A 27600-nucleotide genomic window follows, 5' to 3' on the forward strand; every position below is an offset into this window, starting at 1 on the left:
GAGGAACCGGCCTCAAGTTGTGCCAGGGGAGGCTGAGGTTGGATCTGGGGAACAATTCCTGCCTGGCAAGGGTTGTCAGGGCCTGGCCCAGGCTGCCCAGGGCAGGGGGGGAGTCCCCATCCCTGGAGGGGTTTCCAAGCCCTGGAGATGTGGTCCTCAGGGACATTGGACAGTGTTGGCCTGGGCAGGGCTGGGGGAATCATTGGACTGGATGATCTAAAAAGTCTTTCCCATCCAAAAAACGTCTATGATTCTATATAGCAAGTCCCATCCTTATGAATCTCATGTAAGAGGTCTTGTGACTCTCAGGACTTAACTCAATTGTCCTTCAATGTGTTTCATGTCTGTTTCAAGTGTCCTGTCTGTCTTCAAGTTGCTTTCACAGAAGGTAACAAGTTTCTTCTAGGTCCCACATTGCATCTGCAGTTCCCATTCAGCTGTCTCATAAATTCCAGGACATCTTACTTAACTCTGGGCATAAACATAACTCATGTTCCTGCATCTGGATGAAACATTCAGGACTTTGGTGTTCATGTGTCCTGTTCTTTTCTAGTGTCACAGAGAGGGATGTGGGTGACTGAGATGTGCATTTTCTAGATGATTGGTGGCAAATTCCACTCAGGGTAACATTGCACTGTACCTGCCTTATGAGGAGAGGCTGAGAAAACTGGGTTTGTTCAGCCTGGAGAAGAGAAGGCTTCAGGGAGACCTTATCACCATGTTCCAGTACTTAAAGGGTGGCTCCCAAGAGGGTGGAGACTCCCTATTCACAAGGAGTCATGTGGAAAAGACAAGAGGTCATGGGCACAAGTTGCTCCTGGGGAGGTTCTGGTTGAACACAAGAGGTGAATTTTTCCCCATGAGGACAGTCAGACATTGGAATTGTTTCCCAAGGGAAGTGGTGGGTTCCCCCATGTTGGACAGTTTGAAGTCTCATCTTGACAGGGTGCTGAGCATCTCCTATCAACTAGAGTAGTACCTAGAGAGTTTGGATCAGATGACCCTTGAGGTCCCTTCCAACCTGGCATTCTAGGATTCTAGGATTCTTGTATCCAACTTTCTCCTTTCATCCTTCTTTCCCCCTTTTTGAGACAACAGCAAGACCCTGCAACATTTAGATCACAAAGCTGACATGGATCCAGTGGTCTTTTGCTGGGCTGGCAGGCCAGGCTGAAGGGGGGGATTAGCAGTGTATGAGGAAGGAAGCACATGTAAGGGCTTTCCAGAGCAAGTCTCTGCAAAGTTTCTCCAAGCTGCTGATTCAGATGTTGCTAATGACAGGTTTGAAATTAGCAGGCCAAGCATTTTACTGCTCTGAATGATAAGCAGTGCCAGAAGCCTCTGTCACTAGCTCTAGTCACTGCTTTGCTTCTGTCATGAAACATTTTTTTTAGTCACATCTGTTATTTAAAAAATAAAATTAAAAAAAAAAAGGTTTCTCCAATAAAAGATGTGACTAAAAAAAGCTTCATGGCAGGGAGAGGAGATAGTTACAAAAAGCACAAATCAGTCACTCCTTTCCAAAGCCCTAGGGAAATGAGTGAGTGTTGAACATGACTTTGTGCTACAGAATTCTGTTCCCCTCATCTGCAGAGGGGACAGGCACCAGATCTCCACCAGCTGGATGGTAACTGGGGTCTGCTCTCAAAAATACCCCAAATTTAGATGTGTAAACGTGCATCTCCACGTGTGCTGAGTGTCTGTGTTTTCATGATAGTCAACAAGGAGGGATCCTCAGATCCAGCTGCCTATACCTAAGCACTAAGAGGTGTGTGAGATGTCCCAAAGTACCTACATGGATCCCAGGTGTTGTTCCAGAAGAACATGGGTCTCATAGACATGTGCTTGCCATGTGCTAATTCTAAGTTGGATATTAGGAACAATTCCTGCCTGGCAAGGGCTGTCAGGGCCTGGCCCAGGCTGCCCAGGGCAGGGGGGGAGTCCCCATCCCTGGAGGGGTTTCCAAGCCCTGGAGATGGTGCTGAGGGACGTGGGGCAGGGGTGGTCTTGGCAGTGTGGGGTAAATGGTTGGACTGGGTGATCTTAGAAGTCTTTTCCAACCACAATAATAGTACAATTCTAATACTCTGAGTAGTGTAACACATCTCCAGTGGTGCCAGGTGTCTAAGTGTAGGCAAATAAATGGGACCTCTTAACTGTAGTCAGCAGAGCTGTGGGGTTGTTCAGCTCTGTAGAGCAATCTATGAAAAAAAAAGGGAAAAAGGAAAAGGGTGGGAGGAGACTCATGTCTCAGCAGCCAGCTGAGCCCTTTGAGTGCCTCATAGCCACATTCACAAAAGGCACCACTTTTCCATGTTATGCCCAGTTGATCTATGGTATTGATAACCACATCCAGGAGGCCACAGGATGAACATGCCCCAAACCTGCTGTTCACATTAATAGAAAAAACTTCTCCAAATCCTGTGTTAAAGCCACATGCTGAGAATGTCCCACAGCTGCAGGCTCTGGGAAGGCTCTAAGCAGGGACAAGAACACTCTTTGCTCACCAGCCCTTAGATATTGCCCTTCAGCATCTACTATGGGCCAGCAGTGGTTAAATATGGGGTAGTGTTGTGAGAACACTCCTGTTTTCATGTGAAGTATTATCATGTTGCTGTTATAAACCACCAGACTTCCCCAGCAGACTTTAGGCATAAACTGTTAGCAGCAGCATCACACCAAAAGGTGCCCCAGCATTTACAGGAGCTCACTAGACCCATCACGTAGGCACGAAACGAGGGCTGCATGACAGGGTTGCTTGCAGGAATGAAGAACACATCTTGATGATGCTTTTTTTCCCCTACTCCTGCCTGCACTTTCAAACTTCTGCCAGTCTCTCCTTGGTGCAAATGTCTGACTTTGGTGGCATTTCATCTGGGTGACTCAATCATCGCTCCGTAAACACGTTTTGTGCCACCGGTTTGAGGCTTCACAAGGTTGTTTGCTTTTAAAAGGACCCCAGGGGAGCTCCAAGAACAAAGGGCAGGCACAGAAGAACAGTTGGCTTGAACAATGGAGTTTAGATAAAGCAGCCTGGCAACATGCTGGGCCTTTCCCATTGTGTCTGGTGTGTGATGGATTCTCGAGGCCTCCCTGATTACCCTAGAAGCAATAAAACCACCATGCTATGAACAAGCAGTAGCAGATGAAGACAGGATTGGTGGGTTGAGGTTAGATCTTAGGACAGTCCATCTTGCTAGGTGGGTGGTTCCCAAGCTGAGCTAACCTCCCACCTAGCTGGCTCATACTTCCCTTCCTTGTGATTTCAGTAGATGTAGGCCACATTTACCCTTAAGTTCATCCTTGAGAACAGGATGGGTTTGACCTGCTTGAAAAAAGGTTGTGTTTGGCATTGGTGTTGTTTTTGAGGAGACTGAAGTGAAGGAATTTTTTCCTTTTCTAGCAGAATATTCCTGCCAGTGTCTGAAGAGAAAAATGACCGTGCTATTGGCTGGCTATGAGGAAGGGAAGGGGTCCATAACCAAAGCACTACTATGGTTTTTGGAGAGAAATTGCCCCAAGAGCTGCCTACTAGTGCCAGAGGCACATCAGGGTTTCCCATGTGTGCCATGTTCTATCCAAAGATTGAGGAGCTCCTCATCCTCACTCCTGTTTTGCAGGGAACCTAAGAGAGCTGCAAGAAGAATGGCCAATCTGGGCCAGACCAAACATCCTTTTAGCCCTCCTCCCTGTCTCCTACATGCCCAGAAAATGATGTTTTGGGGCGAGTGCAAGAAGAGAACAAATATAGAATAAATACATATATATATGGTCAGGGTCCTGGAGTGGGAACTAGAGACCTCTCAGCTCATCTTCTCAGAGGCAGAGAGACTTTCTCAAGATCCAGGGTACAACTGGGATGAAGGATGCCTCCTGGGGAAGCAGTGGGAGAAGAAGATCTTCCTCCATCTATGCTGCACTAGTGAAAGGTTTTCTTAAAAGTAGAATACAAGACAATACATAGAGACTGTGGTGAGGTGGTGGCTGCCAGCACTGCCTGAAGGCACAAAGAAAAGTGTCTTATCTTTTCATGATGTGCTGCTGAGACATCTTTCCACAAAATTTCTTCATAGAATCACAAGATGGTTAAAGATCATCCAGTTCCAACCCCCTGCACAGGCAGGGACACTTCCCAGCAGCCCAGGCTGCTCCAAGCCCCATCCAACCTGCCCTTCAACACCCCCAGGGATGGGGCAGCCACAGCTTCTCTGGGCAACCTGGGCCAGGCTCTCCCCACCCTCACAGCATAGAATTTCTCCCTCCCATCTCAGCTCCAGCTCCCTCTGCCAGCTGGAAACCCTTCCCCCTGCTCCCATCCCTCCCTGCCCTTGTCCCAAGCCCCTCCCCAGCTTTCCTGGAGCCCCTTCAGGCACTGGAAGCTGCTCTCAGGTCTCCCTGGAGCCTTCTCTTCTTCAGGCTGAACACCTCAACTCTCCCAGCCTGGCTCCAGAGAAGAGCTGCTCCAGCCCTTGTAGCACCTTTGTTGCCTCCTCTGGCTGCAACAGGTCTATGTCCTTCCTGTTTTGGGGCCCTTCATATGTTCCTCCCACCCTTTGCTAAGTAGTTGTCTTCTACACACTGTGTCCGAGACATGGCTGCTCACAGCAAGGTGAATGCTACCTGCAAAATGTTGGGGGAAACACACTACAGTAGCTACCTCTGTCCTACCTGCTCTCCTGGCTAAAGGGACAACATGAGACCTCAGGGCTGTCAATTCAGCTACTACTCAGTTACTCCTGGGCAGTTAGAAACTGTTAATTCTCCTGGCTCTGATGCCTTCAGCACCCTCTGCTCATTTCAGAGAGGGGTTCCCGTGCTGCTCTGTGTGACATAATCCTGCTGCTGTGGTTCAGAAAAAGGCAGCAAGAGACACAAAGGTTCTCTGGGACCCTCTATTTGCTGCTTAGGTCAATCTTATGAGTATCTCACAGTGGTTAAAATGAGAAAATTACACAGCTAAACAAACATACATGGACATATATCTGTGTGTGTGTGTGTGTGCAGGGATGGGGGTGTTTATTTAGGTGCGTTTCTCTGTGTATGTGGCTATCTCTAGATACAAGCCTATTTCTAGAGACAGCCATGCAGACATATATATAGAGATAGTCCCAGACAGACATTTTTTCCCTAATGCTTTCTAATGCATGGTTTCTTAAAAGCTCCTTTGGTTTCATCTGCTGGGATGCTGTCCCACTCGGAGTCAGCCCACGATCTCCTTTCACAACGTTGGTTAAACGCAGCTGTTGCTGGTGACGCAAAGATGTTGGTCCCCAGGGGGGGAAATAATAATAGAAAACAATCTCCCTCTAAAGACAGTGAGTCTATCTTGCCAAATTCCCTGATTCTGACATCTCCTGACACATTTACTTCAAGGAACAAAAAAATAAATCCAAATCAAAGGGCGGTTTATTAATACCAGTGCCTGAAAGTCAGTCTTGGCTGTGAAAAAGAAGAGGCTTTCCTTGCTCTCTGAACATCCTCACCCAACTGAGAGAAAAAAAAGGTCATTCCTTCCTTTTATTTCTACAGGGCTTCTCATTCCAAAAGGCCCAAGAGACCTGCAGTGGAAGCTGAAGCACAGCTTCACTTGTCACTACAAGACAGCCAACCCTGTGGTTAAATAAGGCAAGTACATGACAAACTGCACCATCTCTGCGAGGTGAGGGCAGGGCTGGACATTGGAAAGCAACTCCTTGCAAAAACAAGGTCAATAGCAACAATGTGATAGATGCTGTTAAAAAGCATTTGTGAATCAAGACACAACTCCAAAGCTGGGGGAAACTGCCATTTTTTCTTATGATCTTTGCATTGGGCAGACATCACTTAGGCAATGCCATGTTGTCCATTTAATCTGAACAATGGTGATGGGCTCATCTGTCTTATTATTAAATAGCATTAAATTCACCTCTGTGTAGACAGAGGACTCATGGCAAAAGATGACTGACCCTTGAGTACAGAGTGATGAGGATGATAATATTGGGATGGTTTATTAGAACCATTATTAGAATAAAGGGAGAGGTCATGAGGAGCAGTAATTTTCCAAGTAAGAGCAGAGGTTGAGAAGAAAAATGAAGTCTTTTGCATCATGACATCTCATCTATTGTGTTTCCAACTGGAAGCACAGTCTGAGTCCCCTGTCTGTGCAGTGACCACCTCTACACCCAGAGGACACAGACAAAGGCAGGTACATGAAACCCAAGACAACAGACTTGGCTTTCAGCCTTTTTTACAAGCTTGCAGGTTGAAGGTTTCTATTTCTTCTTTCTGTTGGTAACAAATGGACACATCTCTTCTTCTTTGTACTCTTCCCCTACTGATACACCTTGACCAAGTCCTAGTTGTCAGCATGGGAGGTTTAAAAGAAAGAACCTCCTTTCCCTAGGGAAAATCTAGGAGACTCCTCAAATGGAGAAATATTCAGCAGATGACTCCCACCTTGGGACATGGCTGAGAGAGGTGGGAGATGAGAGACCATGGCTTCAGGGAGGTCAACAAGTTGTGCAACGTATTAAAGCCCTCAATGTGAGCAAGATGCTCAATGACTCCAACACCTACTCCAGAAACTTCCCAGAAGGTTCTAGGGTTAAAATGGTTCTTTCCATTCCATGGGAAACATGAGTCCCACCAAACTTGTTCTAAAGGTTAACACCATCCAGCACAGGTACAACATGCTCTGCTATGAAGCAGCTGGAGCAGCACCTGGTGTATTCAACCTTGTCTGTTCCTTGACACACAGATGCTGAAATAACATCTTTCCTCACTAAACAGCTTCATTCTTGTGTTGCTTCACCATTGAGGACAAAAACCACAACAAACCCCCCTATGCTATGGTTGGATTTAAAATCAAGAACGTTCTCCTAAAGAAGGGACAATATATCATCTTCAAGCCTGCTCTCCAGTGGCTCAGACCCTGACAAAGAGAGATGAAATTTCTGCCAGCTACTGTTTTGCCACCTGAATCTATGTAAAAATAAGGCAAATTATGTAGAGATAGACACCATTTTCTCCCTTCTTTTTTTCCCCCTAGGATCATACCAAACCCTCTCCATGAGCTATGAATCCCTTTCTAACTTTGGACTGGTTTCCCTGTTTCAAAATCAACTACACCAGAATTAGTTCAAGATCTGTTCTTATGTGTTCATTTGCTTTGGCAAAGGACTTTGACCCCACTCAGCTCCAATGAACAGACCTTGTTAAACCTCTGGTCCTTAGTTTGAACTTCTCAATCAAGAGGTTCTCTGTTAATCACCTGCAGAAGCAGGGTTGCTTCTGGTTTGATTGACACATCTTTTAGCTCTGTGTTTGTACATCTCCTACCGCAGACAACCTCATAATCACTGGAGCTCTTGGTAACAACCTGGTAGCAAAATTACTGCTTGCTGGAAAAAAAGGAGTCTCAATGGCATGGAACAACATCCAAACACTTCTTAGTGTCCCTGAGTTTCAAGTTTCCCAAGATCTCTTTACAAATGGGATCATGGCAGCGTGAGGAACCCTTGCTGGCTTTGAGGACCATTTCAAAGTCAAATGACTCTCCACCAAAACGAAGATGCGGCTTTGGCAAGCTCAGGCATAGCTTCCAAGAGGATGAACAAACTAGAGCACATCGAGGGTCTTAAACGCTCCTTAGGTCAGCCCTGGGTGAGGCCAACACTTGATGCTTCATGCAGAAATTTGCAATTGCCTACCCTCTCCCTGGTCTCGTTGGTGAGGAACTTGGCGCACTCGCTGTAGTTGGCCCAGGTGCGGTTGTTGCCCGGGACCAGCTCCCAGCTCCCGTTCAGGTCACACCGGCGATAGGCATGGCCTGCAGGAGGGAAAGGACAGACAGGGTAGGCAGGACCAGGGAGAACAGGAGAAACCTCTTCCAAGGGTGGATTTCATCAACCCTGATGCCTCCTGCCTGCTGTGGAGCTCGGCTGCAAGGACACCATTCCCAGCTCCTCAGGAGCTTCACCAGTTTGCTAAGTGAGGAGCACCAGAGACCTCATGTCAGCTGGCACTTAGTCTCAGTTAAGATACAGGGTCTACAAAATAAGAAGAGAAGCTTTGAAAAATCCCAAAGCCCAGAATCATCCTTAGAGTTGCAGCTAAATAGTGATCTACATTGTACTGCTCTTTGTTTGCAGATTGGGTGCATTTTAAGGTACATTTTTTCTACAGCTACCCTCCTCATGATGATGGAGAAAGAAGTCAAGGCTTCCTCTTGGGATTCAGCTACTAGATGAGAACATCCATGTTTGGTTATCTGTGTGGTGGAATCACTGCATGGACTGGGTGTAAAACAGACCAATAATTCTTTTAACAGGGATGAAACCAGTCAACAGATATATCTGCCCTGTGAGCTACAGAGGGAGAACTTAGAGACCTCTCTGCACCTAGGGATCTTCATCTGAGCAGTCAACATGTGTGAGGCGGGGAATCCATTCCATGTTGGGTTGTGGAGAAAAAAGGGATGGACTGTCTCTCTTCATCCTGGCCTCTAATGTGAGGTGCATGTGCAGGTCATAAAGCAGGAGTGGAGCTGGTTTAGCTCACAGTCCCCTATTGAAAAGACAGGATAGAGGAAGGAAAGAGTATGGACAACCCATGGAACTATGGGTTCCATAGTTTCCAACTATGGAAAGGATAGAGTATGTACAACCAGGTCCACTGGAATATCATGACTTCTTTTCTGCAAACAGCATCAGTGCTCTGCTGGGAACAGATAGTCTGAATTCCCTGATTTTTCAGTCTTTGGGTGCACAACCTTGCCTGGGAACAGAGAATGCTTAAGCTTTGAAAATACCCTGAGGAGTGAGTGGACTTTGATTGTTTCTGAAAACATGCACAGAATGTGCAGCAGCAGAAGCCAACCAGGAGATGCACTGCCTGAGGGAAACGAGGCAGGGAGGAACTCGTATCTTCTGGTTACCAGTGCTGTTCTCAGATCCCCACCCCAGGGGTCTGGGCAGAGATCAGGGGCTCCAATTAACAAAGCCCTGAAGGGAAGAATATTGATTGGAAGAATATCCTTCTGCTTCTGCTGCCACCCAAAGTCTGTGGTGTCAAAAAAATACAGGTTTGCAACCCCACAAGGCGACCAAGTTATAGCATGTAATTGGTTTTTATAATGCACTGTTAGAGTCTGTGTGGGGCAGGTAGGAAATGTGTCACTGTTTAGGTCAAAACAGAGCTTTTTTTTTTCCTCTCAGCATAAAAAACCCCAACAAACTGTTCTTTCTTTACTTCCTTTTCCCTGGTTTTACAGCTGTTTGGATGGGAGTCACTGTATAGTTACAAAAACAAGAGGAGTTCCAATTTTTGGACTCTCTAGCCTCCCTTGCTGCAGCTTATCAGGCTCTGCTGACACTGAGGACACCACCTACCTTTGTGATTGAAGTCATAGATGTACTCAGGACATGGCATGGCCACCACTTTGCCTGGCATACCTTCAGGCCAGCAGACAATACCATCCCACTCAGGAAGACAAAAGCCATCTGTGGAAGAGACACAAAGATTAAAAGGAGTCATTGGACCTGAAGAAGTGACACTAACACCTCTGTCCCACCTTTTGGAGTGGGATCTCCATGAAAAAGCCAGAAATGCTTGAGAAAGATGCTTGTAGGGGAAGGACATTTTACAAGGTCTTGTAGTGAGAGGACAAGGGGAAATGGATTAAAACTGGAAGAGGGAAGATTTAGGTTGGACAGTAGAAGAAAATTCTTCATTATGTCAGTGGGGAGAGCCTGGCCCAGGTTGCCCAGGGAAGCTGTGGCTGCCCCATCCCTGGCAGTGTTGAAGGGCAGGTTGGATGGGGCTTGGAGCAACCTGAACTACTAAGAGGTGTCCTTGCCTGTTCTGGCAGGTTGGATCTAGATGATCTTGATGGCCTCTTCCAACCCAAACCATTCTGTGATTCTATGAGCTCCTCCCAAGCTCTGTTTCAGAAGGACGTGGTCAGACACAGCCGAGCACTCTCTGAGAGGAGTTAATTCATCTGAGAAGTTTCTTTCATTTTTTGGGCTGGAAAAATGGAAATGGGGCAGGAGAGCAGAGTGGAGAAGAGGAGAACTTGAGGATTCAAGACTCTGCAGACTGATGGGCAACCTGGAGATGTTCTAGGGAGGTTGGCTGGATATAGCCTTGATACAAGAACACAGATTTAAGACTAGACTACCAAGATGATGTAGTGGTTTCCCTAAAAGGTATTAATGACCACAGAGTAGCCTGGCTATGATTTAATGCCTACAGACCATTAATGCAAACCCAGCTGGAATTTTAACTCCTTGTTTACATCAGCCCATGCTGTGCTAGGTTGCAACACTTGGCTGTTTCTCAGATGAGTTTGTGTGCCTGGATTTAGGTGCACTTTTAAGTCACACTAAGACCATCAAGACTGTACAGAGAGGTGATTATGGCAATATTTCTAACTGTAAATAGAGAATATTTTATTACCTTTCTCCATAAGTAGTGAACTTATGGAATCTCTGTTCCCTAAAGAGTTGCAGCCTTTCCCATCTGACATCCTTTCTGCCTATGACTTCATGACTCCCAGCTTCTCTCTTCCCCATTTCCCTCTGGTGTTATCACAGGGCAAGGTGCATGTCATGCACTGATTGATTTGGAGCTGTGCCCATGCTAATTAGCTGGCAGGGCACACATCCTGATTGACCAGTCACCTGCTGCCAAGCACAGCATCCAAGGGCTGAGGTTTCCCAGCTTTCCCTCCTGATTACTCACTAGTTTGGATTTCTGCCCTTTGCTCAGTCACAGGTTTTCAGAAAATAAGCAGGAAGAGAATGGGAAGGTGGATAAATCATATGAGTCCTATTGCCTTAGGAATGCAAATATCCTGGGAACTGTTTATCTCTCTCTGTTGTACCATTTTGTTTAGGCTCAGAGCTACTTCCAAACCTTCTGAGAAGTGAGTGGTGGGGTGGTTGCTTCAGGATTTTCCTTTAAATCATCCCTGTTCTCCCTGTTTGTTCATTGAAGAAAGCCAAAATAGCCCTGAAGGCCAAATCCTGCCTCCTCCCATCCAAAGCTCTGCCTCTTCCTTCTCTGCACGTTGATTTACCTGCTGATATCTGTGATTTACATGCTTAGCTCAAGGAAAAGCAGGGATATAACCACAAAAAACCATAATCTTTCCCAAATTTTAGGTCTGTCTTTTTCCTCAAACGTTTTATTTTCTTTTTAATTGACAAACATAGAAGTATAAAGGCACTGGGACAGGTTGCCCAGGGTGGTTGTGGCTGCTCCCTCCCTGGAGGTGTTCAAGTCCTGGTTGGATGAGGCTTGTGCAGCCTGGGCTGGTGGGAGGTGTCCCTGCCCATGCAGGGGGGTTTGAACCTGATCATCTTTGAAGTCCCTTCCAACCTTCACCATTCTATGATTCAATATATTTAAAGGAAGTTCTTTAACTGTCAATTTGCAGTTCTCCAGAACTTGAGAAGTAATTAAGCAGGTCTTCTATTGACCTGCAACTGTGAGAAGCTTCACTTCTCTCTTCACAAATGGAGCTACAAGCCAATCATTCAAGGGCTCCAGCATCACGTCCTACATGACCATGTAGGCTGAGCAGGTCATGAAGAAGCTCTGCACCCCACAGGATTAGCCCCCAGCCTCTGAAGCACCTGAGACACAAGGATGACTGTTGTGGGAGGTGGGCCACCCAGCCAGCAATCTCATCTTCCTTACTATCTGTTTATTCAGTCTGCACTGGACAAAGCCAGAATTTCTCTGCATTTAAAAGGACTGAGAAATCCTCCAAGCTTCTTGAAAACTGTGGGAATTGCCCTCATTTTCACCACTGCTTTAAAGAGAGGGAAGTCCAAGCCCATTCCCCACCTCTTACATCTTTCCAGATTGTCAGCCTCCCATTTCTGCATCATTTGAATCAGAAAGTCATGGTCCCACAAGGAAGCACATACCCATTTGGATGTAGAAATTCAACGTGGGCTGCATCTCCAGTCCTTGAGGAGTTCAGGAAGGACTATACATCCAAATCTAACCTGGTGTGCTTGGTGTTGGGCTGCACTGACTGCACCCATGGGTTAAAATCCAGCTGCAGTTGAGTATTTGAAGTTTACATAGAGCTGTTGGAGTGAATCCAGGGGAGGGCCACAAAGATGATCAAAGAACTGGAGCACCTCTCTTATAAAGACAGGCTGAGAGAGTCAGGGGTGTTTAGCCTGGAGAAGAAAAGGTTCCAGGGAGACCTGAGAGCACTTTCCAGTGCCTGAAGGGGCTCCAGGAAAGCTGGGGAGGGGCTTGGGACAAGGGCAGGGAGGGATGGGAGCAGGGGGAAGGGTTTCCAGCTGGCAGAGGGAGCTGGAGCTGAGATGGGAGGGAGAAATTGTGTGCTGTGAGGTTGGGGAGAGCCTGGCCCAGGTTGCCCAGGGAAGCTGTGGCTGCCCCATCCCTGGGGGTGTTGAAGGGCAGGTTGGATGGGGCTTGGAGCAGCCTGGGCTGCTGGGAGGTGTCCCTGCCCATGCAGGGGGGTTGGAACTGGATGATCTTTAAGGTTGCTTCCAACACAAAGCACTCTGTGATTCTGTGAGAAGCAAACACTTAGGAATCTGCCCCAGCCCTGCCTGCAGAGCAGCAGCTGCTCTCTGTACCAGTGGCAGCTTGAGGAGGAGTTTGTCAGCAGCCTGGAGCCTGACACAGACACATTACATGGAAGCCCAAATGAAACCAGCCTGCTCTTATCTGCAGAAGGGCTCCACCAGGAAAGAAATTATAAACACAGCCAAGTTCTCAGCATGTTTCATCAATATCAAAGCTAGTGCCTTAGCAATCTTTCAACCAAACAGTAATTTATCCTTTATAATGGATGTGTTTTCACAAGATAAAATAAGAATCCAGGATTGCTTTAAAGACCTTTGGTTGCTCTGGTGCTCTCCAGGGTTGGAGCAGACAGTGATCAATTCAATTTGCTGGTATTTTGGGACATAAAAAAAACAACAGAAAAGCTCATGGTTTTACAGCTGACTCCTTATCTTTAATTTAGTGCTGATTAAAAGGACCAGACTAATCACTCCCTGCCTTCTAAAGCAGGAACTGGGAGTGGGGTTAAAGGAGCTAAAATTCCAAAGCATCGTTGTGATAAAAAGGAGGAAGAAGTTTATTAAGTTTTCTCTGCTTTCAGTCACATTAGAGGGAGAATAATATTAGAATTCCTATTCACAACAACTGGGAAAGCCTTTCCCTTGGCTCATTTTGTTGCAGGATAACTTACACTGGGAAAACCAGCCTATTTGTTTTTCACTTCTCTGGAACGAATCAAAAAGCAAAAGGAAAAATAAAACCCACAAAATCTGCATTCAGACAAAATGTTATTGTCTCTGAGGGTTTTTTTTTTTTTTTTTTGTAGACAAGAAAGTAAATAGAGGTTTAATTTATCCCTCAAAGTGGTCTTGCTTAAAATAAACTGTTATTTATTATTTTTTTACCAAACAAATAATTTTTGGTGAATTTTAATATTAATGCGGTGGAGAATAAAAACATTGAGGACAAAAAAAATATTCATCTGAATGTCATGCTGTGAAATGCTGAGAAAAATCCCTTCCACTCTTCTAAGATCTTCAGAACCAATTGCAAAGGTCACCCTGCAGCACTTTCATTTAGTGTCTTACTAGAATATATGTCCAGAAAATATAAATCTGGAAAAGTACCTGGTGGGTCTGCCCTCCCAAGGCTGCAAACACACAAGCACACATTTGTAATGGACTCATTCAAAAGAAAAATGGATGTTTTCTGGGTAAGAAACTGTGCAATTATTTCTTTTGGGGTACTTTGATGCCCCAAATCAGCAGAGGCTGGAGGGTCCGTGCAAGGAACACGCTGCAAATCAGGGTTAGGACACTGGGGTTTTACCACATGGACCATCTGGGAAGGCATCAACTGCTCCAGGAATTTGAACATCTTTGCATCTGAGATTTCTCTGTGTATTCTTCTGGGGAATTGATTCAATCAAGCTGGGTGAGATCTGGTGGGACTTGGTCTTCAGAAAGCATCTGAACCTCCCAAGACAAGACGCAAGTGAATCTGTTGTGGGTACCAAGAAGGGTCGCAACACAGAAACCTCTTTCACCTCCTCCCCATTTCTCTGGCATTCCCTGCTTCTCTCCCAGCACTCCATGAGTGGAAAACTCATTTCAGCCAAGTTCAAAAGAGGGGTAAAACATCACAATCAGCATTTCCTTCCTGCAAATTTCATGGAGACTGATGAGTAGGAGAGACAAGGGCAGGTGAACATGTCGTTGAATCATATAGTATTTTAGGTGGGAAGCAACCTGAAAGATCATCCAGTCCCAACCCCTGCCATGGGCAGGGACACCTCCCAGCAGCCCAGGTTGCTCCAAGCCCCATCCAACCTGCCCTTCAACACTGCCAGGGATGGGGCAGCCACAGCTTCCCTGGACAACCTAGGCCAGGGTCTCACCACCCTCACAGCAAAGAATTTCTCCCTCAGATCTCATCTTAATCTCCCCTCTTCCAGCTGGAAACCCTTCCCCCTCATCCTATCCCTCCCTGCTCTTGCCAAAAGTCCCTCCCCAGCTTTCCTGGAGCCCTTTCAGGTACTGGGAGGCTGCTATAATGTCTCCCTGGAACCTTCTCTTCACAGCCACAGGTCAAGTCAGGTGCCTCTGGACCTCATGATTGCAGAACAAATCGAGAAGCTCCTACATTGACTGAAACCCTTGGAAAAACATTTTTCAGATGGAAATATTGACTGACGTCAAGCTCAGCCACACTTTGTGACTGTTGGATCCATGTTCCTGGGTCTTAAAGCAGCCAAAAGCTGTCTCTCCTTTCTGTCATGTGTGCTGTCCTGGAGAAGAGCCCCACCACCCCCTCACCCTACTAGTCCCATTCCTTCCATCTAAGGAGACAAACCACCCATCTTCCCTACATCCTTTCCTTCCTCCTGCACCCCACACCACTGTCTCTTCCACTTGGCACAGCTAAATGGCATCTTGACTATTGATTTCACCAGCCTGAGGCACCAATGTGATAATTGGGACCAAATTCTGCCTCTTCTGCCACCAACTTTCTCCTGTTTTACTCATTTTAGAAGCTACTTGGCCGATGAAAAAAACAGGGAGGGAAAAATGCCATATATTCCATTGGAATTGTGCTGGAATCCAAGCAAGACTTTGTTGTTGTTGCTGTTGTTGTTTGTTTTCCCAGATATTTCCTCCAAACAAGTTTTTTTTCTTGCTTTCTGAAAATATTACCAGTCCTAACAACCTGGCTTCTCTCTGTTGTTTGCTTTCCCTCCTGGTCATCTCTCAGAAGGGATCCACACTGAATGACAAGATGAAATCTGAAAAATGGTGAGACATTTCAAGAAAAAAAAAGAATCAAAAAATCTAACCCCCCAGTTTCCCCCCATTCTCTGTACTTCAAAATATAAAATAAACCCACTTTTTACAACTTTTATTCCTTTAAAGCTGCCATCAGCAAAGAAATAGCTTTCAAATAATGTGGTTTTGCCATGCTAAAAATAAGTCAGTCTTTCTTAAGAGACTGTTAATAATAATATTTAGGCAGATAGATAATCAGGAATCCAGTCTGTTCTAAATGATGATTGAACAGGTCTTGAAAAATGTCCTTGTTTTTGGTGAGAAATAGTTTGAGGAGCTCTTGGATGGATACAGGTGGTGGGTTTGGGACATGAGGTCACACGTTCCAAGTGAGCTGGGAATGGAAAATATTTATTTCCTTGGAAGAAAGAGTAGGATTCACTGAAGATGGAAGTCAAAAGGAATGACTAAACTGTTGATAAAACAAATAAATATCATCCATATCCCATGTATTAAGTGTCTTGGGTGTGTATCAGTCATTCAGGCAACAGTGAATGGAGGATATTGCTTCTCCCCCAGGCATGTACATGAAAATTGAGAGCTGTAACACTCATGGATGGAGCCAGGAAAGGTGGGAATTGCCCTGGAGTTTCTGATGTTTAGAGAACACCACTGACTACTTCAGTGCTGAAGAAACTGGGGTCTTGCAGGACAACCTGAATGGTTGGAAGTGAAGCAAGACTTTTTTCTTCTCCAGAGACTTTGCAGATGCCTCATCCTGGTGTTTCCCTTTGTGTTTCCATAGTTTGATACGAGTTCAGGGAGTCATGATGATTGTACTTGTGGAGAAAACAAGGACCAGTGACCACCAGACTCCCTGACTACCAACCCACCTCAGGCAGGTAGGTGAGACTGGTAAAAGTCAACTGCTGAGGTAGGAGTTAAAGCTTTGTCTTTTAAGACTTGCTTTGCCTCTTCAACCCATGATGGTTTGCTAGAAGAGGCTTCACAGATCTTGAGACATCCTTTCTACAAGCCAAATCAAATAATCTCACAGAGGGAAAACTTGGAAGTTCCTTTACTAAAAAGAACAGAAAGAATAAAATGTCCCAGCAACAGGGGAAGATTGATAGGGTAGGAAGATTTCACTGGTGACCCTGGAGGAGAATTAAAGGCTTGGTCTGATTAATCAAACACAGTAGTGAGGAAGAAGAGACAAATCACAGTGTTTCTTCCCTGGTCAGTATGAAATGGTTCCTAAGAGAAGTTGTCTTTGGTTAGGGTATTGTCTGGGTTTGTTTGTTCTGTCGTTGCCTCCTGTGCTCTTGTTGTTCCTGCATATTCTTTTTCACTGGAGAAGAACATTCTTCCTGCAGAGAGGAAGTCTTCTCCTGCTTCCCCAGGTGGCACCAACTCAGCTGCTCCAAGCCATACCCATACAATTTGGGACCTTTCTGGTCAGCAATTAATCACCAACTGAGGAGCAAGGGTTCCACATTCACATATTTGTATAGATTGGTAATTGATCATCATAATTAGTATTACTTCCTTAAACCTATTCTAGCTTGTTGGGTTTTTTTCAGCCTTAACTTCTCTCCCTTATTCCCCTGGTTGTCTTCCATTGGGAGGGTAGTGGGAGAATAATGGACAGCATCTGTCACCTGGTTATTGGTTAAAACTGACAACCTCTCAGCCTGTTAATCCAGCTCACTCAAGTCCTTAACTTCAGCTGAATGCAGCCTCAGGGCTTCTGGGAGCAAAGCCCTCACTGAAATACTGTCTGAGGGATATGTTGGGAGAGATGGTGCATTTCACCCACTGCCTTGCCAGGGCTGTGCTGGAGCAGAGACTCAGCTCACCAGCAGACTCAGCTCCTCCTCCTCCAGCTCCCCAGGGGAGATATCAGCCCTGTGAAATGTGCCCTTTGAGAAGATGAGGCATCTGAAAAGTGTCAGTAAAGCACCTACCTCAAAAATACCTTAAAGCAAGTTGACTCAAAGTTAACTCAAAGCACCTCATCAAAATCCATGACTGACATGTTTCTGCAGTGTCAATCATAACTGGGCAAGTCAGGAAATCTGATTTATTCCTCTGTGTCTGCATGATGTTTTACCACAGACCATCTCTGCCCATCTTCTAAAGCTAGACTAAAAATCTCCAGGCAGGGGATGTGCCTCAGTGCCTGAGGCATCTGCAGGTCACTCTCATAGTGTACCCATCTCACCAGTGGTTGGCCTGTCAGGAAGACTCCCACACAGTAGTACCCTCCTGGGAGTAGTTAGTGTGATGCAGGTGATGTTAGTTTGAGAACAATGTGCCTTGCAGCTCTCCTGAGCCCTCAAGGGTTGAAATCTCAGGGCTTGGAAACTGTAAGTCCTTGTAACAAACCAACATGTTATTCATAGAATCCCAGACTGCTTTGGGATGGAAGGGACCTTAAAGCCCACCCAGTCCCACCCCTGCATGGGCAGGGACACCTCCCAGCAGCCCAGGCTGCTCCAAGCCCCATCCAACCTGCCCTTCAACACTGCCAGGGATGGGGCAGCCACAGCTTCCCTGGGCAACCTGGGCCAGGCTCTCACCACCCTCACAGCACAGAATTTCTTCCCATGTATCTCATGTCAATCTCCCCTCTCCCAGCTGGAAACTGTTCCCCCTTCTCCCATCCCTCCCTGCTCCTGCCAAAAGTCCCTCCCCAGCTTTCCTGGAGCCCCTTCAGGCACTGGAAGCTGCTCTGAGGTCTCCCCAGACCCTCCACACAAATGCTCTGCTTGATGTCACTGCTGGGACTTGCCTTTTGAAGGCAAAAGGGCCAGGCACAGGGTGCTAGTGACAGGGCTGTGCCTCATGCACCTCTCATTTGGTTTCCTCTTCTGCCTCCCCACCTGAGCCTGGCCAGAGATCCCATCCCAAGATGCAGGATCCTTGGGGAAAGAGAGTGGAAAAGAGAGGCTTATTTGGGCCATGCCTGCTCCCTGCTGGGGCTGCATCCCCAGGGTGCAATGAGGGCTCTTCCCTCCTGCCTCCTCCTTTTCCCTTGCCTCCTCCTTCCTTTCCTTCCCCCCTGGTCTCACTCTGGGTTTCTGTGCAAGCAGCACATGCATGTGGAGAACACATTAAAACCATCTGGGAGGCTGCTTGGCAGCTGGAGAAATGCAAACATGGGCCCGAGGTGTTTATCTAGGGGTATGGAATATAAATCAGCCTGACTCCTTCTGGCACCAGGGGAGGCCCCAGGGAGACCACAGCTGGAATAGGGTGTGCAATTGTGGTCACTCGGGGCCAGGAAGGACATTTGGTGGATTGGAAACAGGCAGGGAGGAGCAACCAAAGAAATGACCCAGCATCTGGGGACAGGAGGGGGAGAAAGGGAGTCCTGGAGAGCTGGTGCCTCAGTATGGGGGTGGTTGGTGTTGTAGTTGCATTGCAAACCTGGCTGTCAGAGCACGAGTGTGAGTGTGTGCTTGGGTGTGCGTGTCGAGCTGTAGGTGGGTGTGACTGTAGGAAGGGGTGGGTGCTGATGTTCACCTGATTTGTGCAATGCTGGAGGAGTGTATGTCTGGTCTGGGGACAGACATCCTGCCTGCGTCCCAGGGCGTTTGCATGGGTAGCTGAGGACATGGGACTGCAGTGTCTCAGTGGAGCTGTGCACACTGTGTCCTGTGGCAGCACATCCAGCTCTGAACAGCCCTCTGTGTGCAGGCACTGCTTGCTGGCCAGCCTGAGGGGACTGCAAGCAGAATCATAGAATCCCAAACTGGTTCCAGTTGGAAGGGACCTTAAAGATCTAGTTCTGCCATGGGCAAGGACACCTCTCATGACACCAGGTTGCTCTAAGCCCCATCCAACCTGCCCTTCAACACCCCCAGGGATGGGGCAGCCACAGCTTCCCTGGGCAACCTGGGCCAGGCTCTCCCCACCCTCACAGCACACAATTTCTCCCTCCCATCTCAGCTCCAGCTCCCTCTGCCAGCTGGAAACCCTTCCCCCTGCTCCCATCCCTCCCTGCCCTTGTCCCAAGCCCCTCCCCAGCTTTCCTGGAGCCCCTTCAGGCACTGGAAGCTGCTCTCAGGTCTCCCTGGAGCCTTCTCTTCTCCAGGCTGAACACCCCAACTCTCCCAGCCTGGCTCCAGAGCAGAGCTTCTCCAGCCCTTTGTGACCCTTCTTAGCACTCACTCCATCAGCTTCATGTCCCTCTTATGTTGGTGGCTCCAGAACTGGGCACAATACTGCAGGGAGGGGGTCTCACAAGGCTGGAGTAGAGGGCAGTGGAAGGATGGAAGGATGGATGGATGGATGGATGGATGGATGGATGGATGGATGGATGGATGGAGAGCCTGTCTGTTACTACTCAGACACCAGGGGCTGTTCCAGCTCTCTCTTTACCCACCTCAAGTTAAATCTTGTGCCTTTCCCATTCTATCTGGTGCTACCAGACAATTGCTAGTGTGACAGAGCTCCAGGGAGCTGGCTACCCTGACATCACTAGCCCATTTCACATCCTGCCTGTCCACTCATTGCAGTCACAACCCAAAAGAAGAAATATCACCTTCAATGTCCCACCTGATAACACCTGACCTGCCATGACTGGCTTGGCTCAGCCCAGGCACCTTTTCCCCTCATTCAGTCCATCTAGTTTTCCAAAACCTTCCAGATTTTTCTCTGGCAGGAGATAGTGCTGATTGTAGCAATTGTTTTTTAAAAGTATCAAATTTAGGTTTATCATTACTGCTGCCTTTTAGCCAATCCTATCTGCTGTTTTTCACCCTCTCTCCTCTTTGGGTATCTAACACATGGACCACTTATGCCCATCACAGCTCCTCAGACTTGTTCCTCCTGTGCATTGTAGAACCTACATAGGTGCCCAGCAGATATTCCTCAATGGGGTTGGAACCTCTTGGCCTATAAAACTTGGCAGGCAAAGGCCAACTCTTGATATTCACTACCTTCTGCTACTTGTAATTCAAGCACAGCTGGCAAGTTGCCATCCATGAAGAACTGCAAGTCCTTGATATTCATCACAGTCTGTTGACTCAAGTGGTAGCTCTGGTAGATGGGCTGGGGAGGGGTTGGCATCCCTGTCTATCATGTCATTGCCCTTTTGACACATCCCAGAACCACAGATGCAATGAGAAAGCTCAGGCTTGACAGACCATAGTTCATTCTCAGCCTCTCCAAGGGCAGCAAAGCTCATATCCACAAATCTGAACTCCTCCTGGTGCATGGCCCACAAGGAGAGTCTTGTTTGTGCTGCTACCTTGAAAAGTCTCCTGGTCCATGCTGACCCCCAGCTGGTGTCCACAGAGGCAGTGACAGCTGTCCCAGACCAAAGCTCTGCTGCATCTGAGCATGGAAACAAGGGGTGGTCTGTTTGCAGGACAGTATTTGGGCCAGTGTTCTGGCCTGACATTGTTGAGTGCCAAGGACTAAAATTAGAAACTTGGAGAAGGCTGGAAGAGCAGAAGGAGATACAGGATTTAAGAATGTCTGGGGTGTTTGGGACAAATCCTGGGTGTCCTGGATACCTTTCTCTTCCTTAACTTCTAGGACACCTGAGGTTCCTCACAGCCCCTGAGGATACCCTGGCAGGCTGGAAGATCAGTAGATGGTGCTTGAACCTCTGGAGAGGAAACCAGCAGCAGATCCTGTTCTTCTGCAAGGCAGAGAGAACCTGGAACTGAGTGTAGGTCCTTTAGGGACAATGGAGCCAGAAATCCAGATGGGCAACACACACACCTTGGGTAAATACACATGGTTTCTCAACTAAAAATAACCCCTCTCCCTAGCAAATATGTTTATTTATTAGAAAAACAAGTCATTTTGAGGCAAGCTGCAACACCCAGGACTCTGAGAAAGGATTGCCCATGGCCTTTGCTAATAACAGGTTTGTGTAAAAATTTCTCTTCCCCCACAAAACGTCCCATCTGCTTTTCCAAGCCAGGGAAAAACAGGCTTCTAATTCATGGATTTAAAAGAAAAAATACAAAAATCAAGTCTGATGGCTTTATTGCTGGGAATTTCACTTCATCCCCTTCCAGGTTTGACTTTGGGGTGGCATCAGGCTGCCCACCAGGGCTGAAATGTAATATTTATGTACTTAGAGGAGAAATTTTAGTGTTTCCTGTTCGTTCATGAAGGGCTTTCATCTAGAGACTCAATTTGAAGGAGAAAAAAGAGGGGGAGAAAAAAAAAAGAAAGAGAGAAAAAGAGCAATGAAGCCAAGTGCTTGTGGGGACAGGTTTGGGGTTTTTTTTGTTGTTTTAATTTTATTTAATTTTTTTTTTTTTGTAAGTCTCTTGTCCTTCAGTGACTCAGCCAAAGGTGGCAGATGAGAAACACACCCTGAGACAGAGAAGCACACTGGGCTGGCTCTGTGCTGCCTCCCCATGGCACAGGTCCAGGTGGGGCTGTGGCCACGTCACCCATCAGCTCAGAGTCCATGGATGGTCCTCAAGTCCACAGCTGGCAGGAGGCCAGGTGGAGAGAGCACCATCTGTGGGATCTGTCCTTGGAGGACAGGAAGAGACTCACCCCCCACTAGCCAGCATAAAACTAAAAGTGAAACTATTAAGGGGGGGAAAAAGGGAATTTGGAGTCTTTACACATAGTGGTTCATTACTGCTGAAGAAGGCTTAGAATTTTACCAACATTTTTGGTTTCTAGGACTTTCCTTTGTATTCTTAACCCTGCTAGCAACCACACAGTGACAGCCATGTGTTCCCACTCTCCAGAAAGGCTTGGTATGTCTATTGTTCACCCTGAGACTTCTTCATCCCTAATTCAACTCTTGAAATGTGGTATCCACCCATATCTATTTAGATTACACCTGGTTCATTTCAGGTGAATGACATTGCTGACCCCTGGTCACAGGTACCATGTTTGAATACTCCACTTAACAGCTCATTGGCTGATCTTTTAGGGCATGGGCCAGGGATCAGAAGGAAGTTGAAATCAAGACAGATTTTCAACATCCCTTCTAGCCTCTGAAGGTCTCCTTCTAGTCTGCACAAGGTGGTCAGACACCACTATTGTCCATATTCCCATCAGCCCTTTCCATGTCTCACAACATCCAGTTCAAGATCTAGGCCTACTATACTGGCTCTTATGGCCATTTTTAGAATCACAGAATTGTAGAAAGTTTTGGGTTGGAATGAACCTTAAAGAACATCTAGTTTCCCCTAAAGATCATCTAGTTCAACCCCCCTGCCATGGGCAGGGACACCTCCCAGCAGCCCAGGCTGCTCCAAGCCCCATCCAACCTGCCCTTCAACACCCCCAGGGATGGGGCAGCCACAGCTTCTCTGGGCAACCTGGGCCAGGCTCTCCCCACCCTCACAGCAAAGAATTTCTTCCTAGTGTCTAATCTAAATCTCCCCTCTTCCAGTTTTAAGCTATATTTAGTTGCTGGAGCTACATTAAATTCAGCCCCTTGGCACAAAGATGAAGTCAGCATTGGTCAGGCTAAGTGAAACAGATGAGAGACCAAGTTTTTCCTGCTTCCAGAAGATCATGGAGTGTGATTCAAAGTCCTTATGTCTTCTGGACTGGCTGCTTCCTAAGGAAGAAGTCATGAAGTCCATGCAGAGGCAGGATCACATTTCCCATCAAAGAACTGGTGCTGGTGTGTATCTCCATGTTAAATCCCAGCCAGTGCTGGAAGAATGATGCACAGAAATCTGCTCCTCAAAAGCTCATTTCCCCTCTTGGGGGTTAGCAGTGGTGCTGCTCTCACAGGTCCCTCTCATGGTGTCTTCTTCACTTGTGTTCATCCTTGCAGTCATTTCTAGCCTGCGATTGCCCAGGAAAAGCATTGGGAGTGGGTAACTACAAGGTGAAGGAGCAGCAGATGTCAGCCCAAAATCAAGGTTTGGTGCAGATCCATGCTACCTCTCACCCCTGAAAATTATCTGATATCCCTCAAATTCTCATTTTTCTTCTATGAAACTGTTAATTGAGTGAATAACAGAGGGGAAAAAAAGTGAGTCACGATGCTGAGCTGTGGGAGGCATCACTGAACCCAATGAGAATCTGCCAGTTTATAGCAGGAAAAGAACTGGCCCATGAAATACACCCAGTGATGAGATGGAATAAGGAGGATGAGAACCCAGGTACCTGTTGCACTGAAGGACATTTCAAATGTGTTTTCCTCATTGCAGAAGCAAAATCAGAGGCTTTAGGGCAAGAGCGACGATGAGAGTTTTGAGTTTTGAGTCAAGTGGGGTTTGGCTCAAGCTTTTCACCAGTTTCTGTCCACCTGGATTTGAATCTTTGGAGCATCACCTTGAATTCCAGGACAAAAGGAAATGTGGTCTGTGGCTTGTGACCTGGCTGTAAGAGTAAGGAGATGAGAACCCAAATCTTGGCTCTGCCACAGACTCTCCTTTGAGATGGGAGGTGAGGTGGTGAATATCCCTGTCATCAGCTCCCAGGGATGAGGACACCCTACCAAGCTGTCATGCCAGCTTCTCTGATATTTCTTCCTATCTAAAATAATAATAATAATAGGAAAAAATAAAAAAATAAAATCAAGGTGTCCTAAATTCCCCCACTGCTTCCAAACCCACAGATCATTGGCTGTTGTGGGGTTGAGTAAATGACAACACTGGGCTGGTGTGATACCCAGGCATGGGCAGGATCCCAGCAGCCCTCTCTGTAGGTGGTGTCTGATGCCCAGGGATAGGCATGGGTGCTCATAGAACAGGACCTGACAGCACCATGTGGATGCATACACCCCTTGATGTGAAGTGGGGCTTCATGGAAGCAAGGGGAGAAAGCAATGGGGGATAAGTTTGGGTTTTCAAACCCTTGGATGTTGAGTGGGTAATGCTCAATGCAGTCTTGTTTACACCTCCAGCTTCCTTTCCTGGCACTGCTCCTTTCCCTGTGATGGCCCTTCTATTTGTGCAGCTTCATGAGGAACCAGATCAAGAAGCTGATCCAGCTGAAAAACAAACCTCCTCCAAACAAGCTCTTTCTGAAGCTGAGCAGTTGGGCCACTGGCCTTGCCCATACTTGTATGCTAAGGGAAGCCTGAAATAGCAAATGAAGTCATGATTTTGATGATAAAACTGGCCTGTGTGTTCACACAGGTCCTTGGCACCTCTCTGAGCACCACTGAGTTCTGCCCAGCCCTTGTCAGCCAGGCTGCCCCTGGAGCAGGTCTTGTGCTGAGGTCAGTCCTTCCCTTTGCCACAGAGCTACCCTGCAGGACCTGCTCCAGGTGTGAGGTGCAGTTAGGAGCCCATGGGACCCCATCTCCTTGTCTGAGAGAGGAGACATTACTGCTGCCTCCTCACACCTTCTGTCTGGCTGCCTCTGAGCTGGCAGGAAAACAATGCTTCATTCAGTCTGGCTCAGATTGAGGTGTTGATGAGAGTGGGTTTGCAGGAAGAGCCCTCAGAAGGCTCCCTGGAGAAGCAGCAGCTGCCTGCAGAAGAGCACACTCCTGTTTCTCATGGCTCAGAGAGCCACAAAAGGGAAATAGCCCTGCATGCTCATAGCAATGGTTGTGTCTCTCAAGAACCTCTTCTGACTCCATCCACAAGCTGTAACATTGAATGTTGAGTGTAGGGTGACATCCCAGAGCAGAGGTGTGAGAGGACAGCCCTCAGGCTGCACAGCAGCCCAGCCTTCACTTGTTCCAGAGCTTGCTCAAGTATCCAGAGCAAAGCAGCTCTAACACAGCCCTGGGCTCAAAGGCCTCTTTTCCTATGACCTCTGTGGGTAAGAGCTTCCCTGGAGAGATGGGACTCTCAAGTCTGAAGCCACTCCTTGTTGACTCAGGCCAAGTCTTTTTAATAGGAGCTTTCTCCTTTCCCAAACACCCTGCAGCACTGGGCTGCCTGCAGGGGTGTCCCATGGTTGGAGCTGGTCCATGCTGGAACCTGCTGCAGTGACCCCAGGAAGGCACTGGCTCTACAAGAAGATCATGAGGTTGGGCAGTTGAGCTCCAGCTCTTGCACCAGTGCTTTTTGATGCTTTCACACACAGTGAAGCAGAACTAGTGGAAGAGATTTCAACCTCCTTTTCCACCTTTGACACACTGGGCAGTAGAACATTCTTCCTGGGAACGAATAATGTGGATCTAGATCCTCCAAGCAGAGCTGAATGTGAATCTTTCCCTCACCACAAAAAGCTACATAAGACAGACTGAAGAAGTCTCATCCTTTTAGCACTGTCTGGTCCTTGGGATCTCCCCAAAGCTGTTATTTTTCCTTTTTTTTTGGAATGATAAACTAAGCATGGATTTGAACATGGAAGACAAAGGAAAACAACTCCAAAAAACCAACCAACCAAAGGCAACAAAGAGAGACAACATGCAAAGCTCTTCTTCTTTTCTGGGGTGTTACAGAGATGCCTCTACTGGAGATTCTTTCACAACATTTTAAGAAAAAGCTGTTGGGGTAGCACTCCCGGTCCTTGGGATTTCCCCAAAGCTGTTATTTTTCCTTTTTTTTGGAATGATAAACTAAGCATGGATTTGAACATGGAAGACAAAGGAAAACAACTCCAAAAAACCAACCAACCAAAGGCAACAAAGAGAGACAACATGCAAAGCTCTTCTTCTTTTCTGGGGTGTTACAGAGATGCCTCTACTGGAGATTCTTTCACAACATTTTAAGAAAAAGCTGTTGGGGAAGGTTAAATCAGAATTATTTCTGCTTTGGATTAATAGGCTTCTTGCAGATTGATTTGGTCTAGTTCTTGTTAATGATTGCCTTGACTACAGTGCTGTGAGCACTGACATCCAGATGATTCTTCCTCTTGGCTCTATTATTTGGGATTGAACAGAGATTTGTTATCAAGGATGGAGCAGCAAACTTGAGTTTTATTGCCTGTGCAGCTCAGAATAGTTTTTTCCAAGGCCAGGACCCAGCATGGGTCCATGAGATATCTAAGTGACAATGTATTTGGTTCCTTTCTGTTCCAGTCAAGGGGAGAGCTAATCCTGGCCTCAGGTTCAGAACCAGAGTCTCAAAACAAGACCAGGGACATGTTTGCAAAGCCCTGGGATTTGATTCCCTTTCCTCAACCAAACACCAGTCGTGGTAAAGAGCTCAAAGTTTGCTTGTCAGTCATGGTCTCCCCCAGCCCCATGGACACTGCTGGTGGCAATGGGGGAGGGAGGTCACTTCTCAGTGGTGACAGACTCATAAAGAAGAGTTGGAAAATAGGCTGTGAGAGGATGACCAGCTGGTTGATCTCACCAGATCCCAAGGTAGGCAGGTGGTCTGTAGCACAACAGAAGAAAATGTCTTTGCACACATGGTTTTTAATGAGGTGTTAATGGGGCATTGGGTGAGCAGGACAAAGAAGCAACTGAGGATGTGGTTTGAGGTTTTGGCTGATGTAAAGCCAGAGGCCTGGAATAAAATGAAATCTGGGCTCTTATGGTCCCTTGTTGTCATTTCCAACAGGAGAGTGACACCAGGTGAGCAGGCATCTCTGCTCTAAAATCACAGCTGCCTTTGGGGACCTTTTCTTGTGCTAGTGAAGTCTCCAGGTCCTCTCAAAGTGCTGGCTGTGGGAATAGGGACCTCTGAGAAACAACACTGGAGGTGGGGAGAAATCTGGCTTGTCTTCTTCTCTCAAGCAGTAGAGGGAGGTGGGGCAGGACACCCTCCCAGGACTAGCTGGGTGGCTGCAGAGAGCCTCAGTGCCAACAATTAACACATGTGAAACTGATGAAAGAAACCAATGGGGGATGCTTACTTTGCTGCCCACATGAGAGAGCTTTCTCCCTTCCTTCTCCCTCCAGCCCTACATCTGGTAGTGATTTTGCATCCCAAAATAGCAAGGAAGTGGTAGAATGGGGCTTAGCTAAGCTTGGCCCTTGAGGGGAATACAGTCTGTAGGAGGCAAACAGAGAAGGGGTGTTGAGAAGAGACTTCATTTCCCATTCCCCTGGTGTCTGGCTGCAAAGGGAGAACTGATGGATGATCCCATCTCCCATGTTTTGCCTGCTGGTGGTCTCTCCTCTGCATTGCCTGGACTTTGGGTACAGTGCTAAGGGCCATGACCATGATCCTGGCATCCTCCTGACCCCTCAGCACCTGCAGTTCTGGAGCAGGAGAGAGAGGCTGTGGCAACTTTGCTTTCCCACACCTTGTGCTGGAAGATCTTCCCCATAGCCTAACTTGAAAAACCAGTGATTTGGGCTTTCTTCAGTTGCCTCCCTGACATGCTCTGAGCTCTGTGGAGGGGCTGGGGCTGAGCAGAAGGGTCTCAGTCCCAGCCATGCAGCCTGCAGTGCTGTGGGGACACTCACCATGCACCTTGGGCACCTTGGCTTTCAGGTGTCTTT

General features: G+C 47.2%; 1 protein-coding gene across 1 annotated transcript in view; it reads right to left on the reverse strand.

Moving 5' to 3' along the window:
* Nucleotides 1-27600, reverse strand: part of PTH1R (parathyroid hormone 1 receptor) — a 54959-nt gene that overhangs the window by 26862 nt on the left and 497 nt on the right. The window contains exons 2-4 of the mRNA XM_010003056.1: nucleotides 27565-27596; nucleotides 9369-9479; nucleotides 7689-7807 (exon numbers count right to left, since the gene is read on the reverse strand). Coding sequence (XP_010001358.1) covers nucleotides 7689-7807; nucleotides 9369-9479; nucleotides 27565-27596 — 262 coding nt within the window. The remainder of the gene's footprint in view (nucleotides 1-7688; nucleotides 7808-9368; nucleotides 9480-27564; nucleotides 27597-27600) is intronic.

This window comes from Chaetura pelagica, unplaced genomic scaffold (genome assembly GCF_000747805.2).
Source record: "Chaetura pelagica isolate M959 unplaced genomic scaffold, ChaPel_1.0 scaffold87, whole genome shotgun sequence".
In the NCBI taxonomy this organism is placed as follows: Eukaryota; Metazoa; Chordata; class Aves; order Apodiformes; family Apodidae; genus Chaetura; species Chaetura pelagica.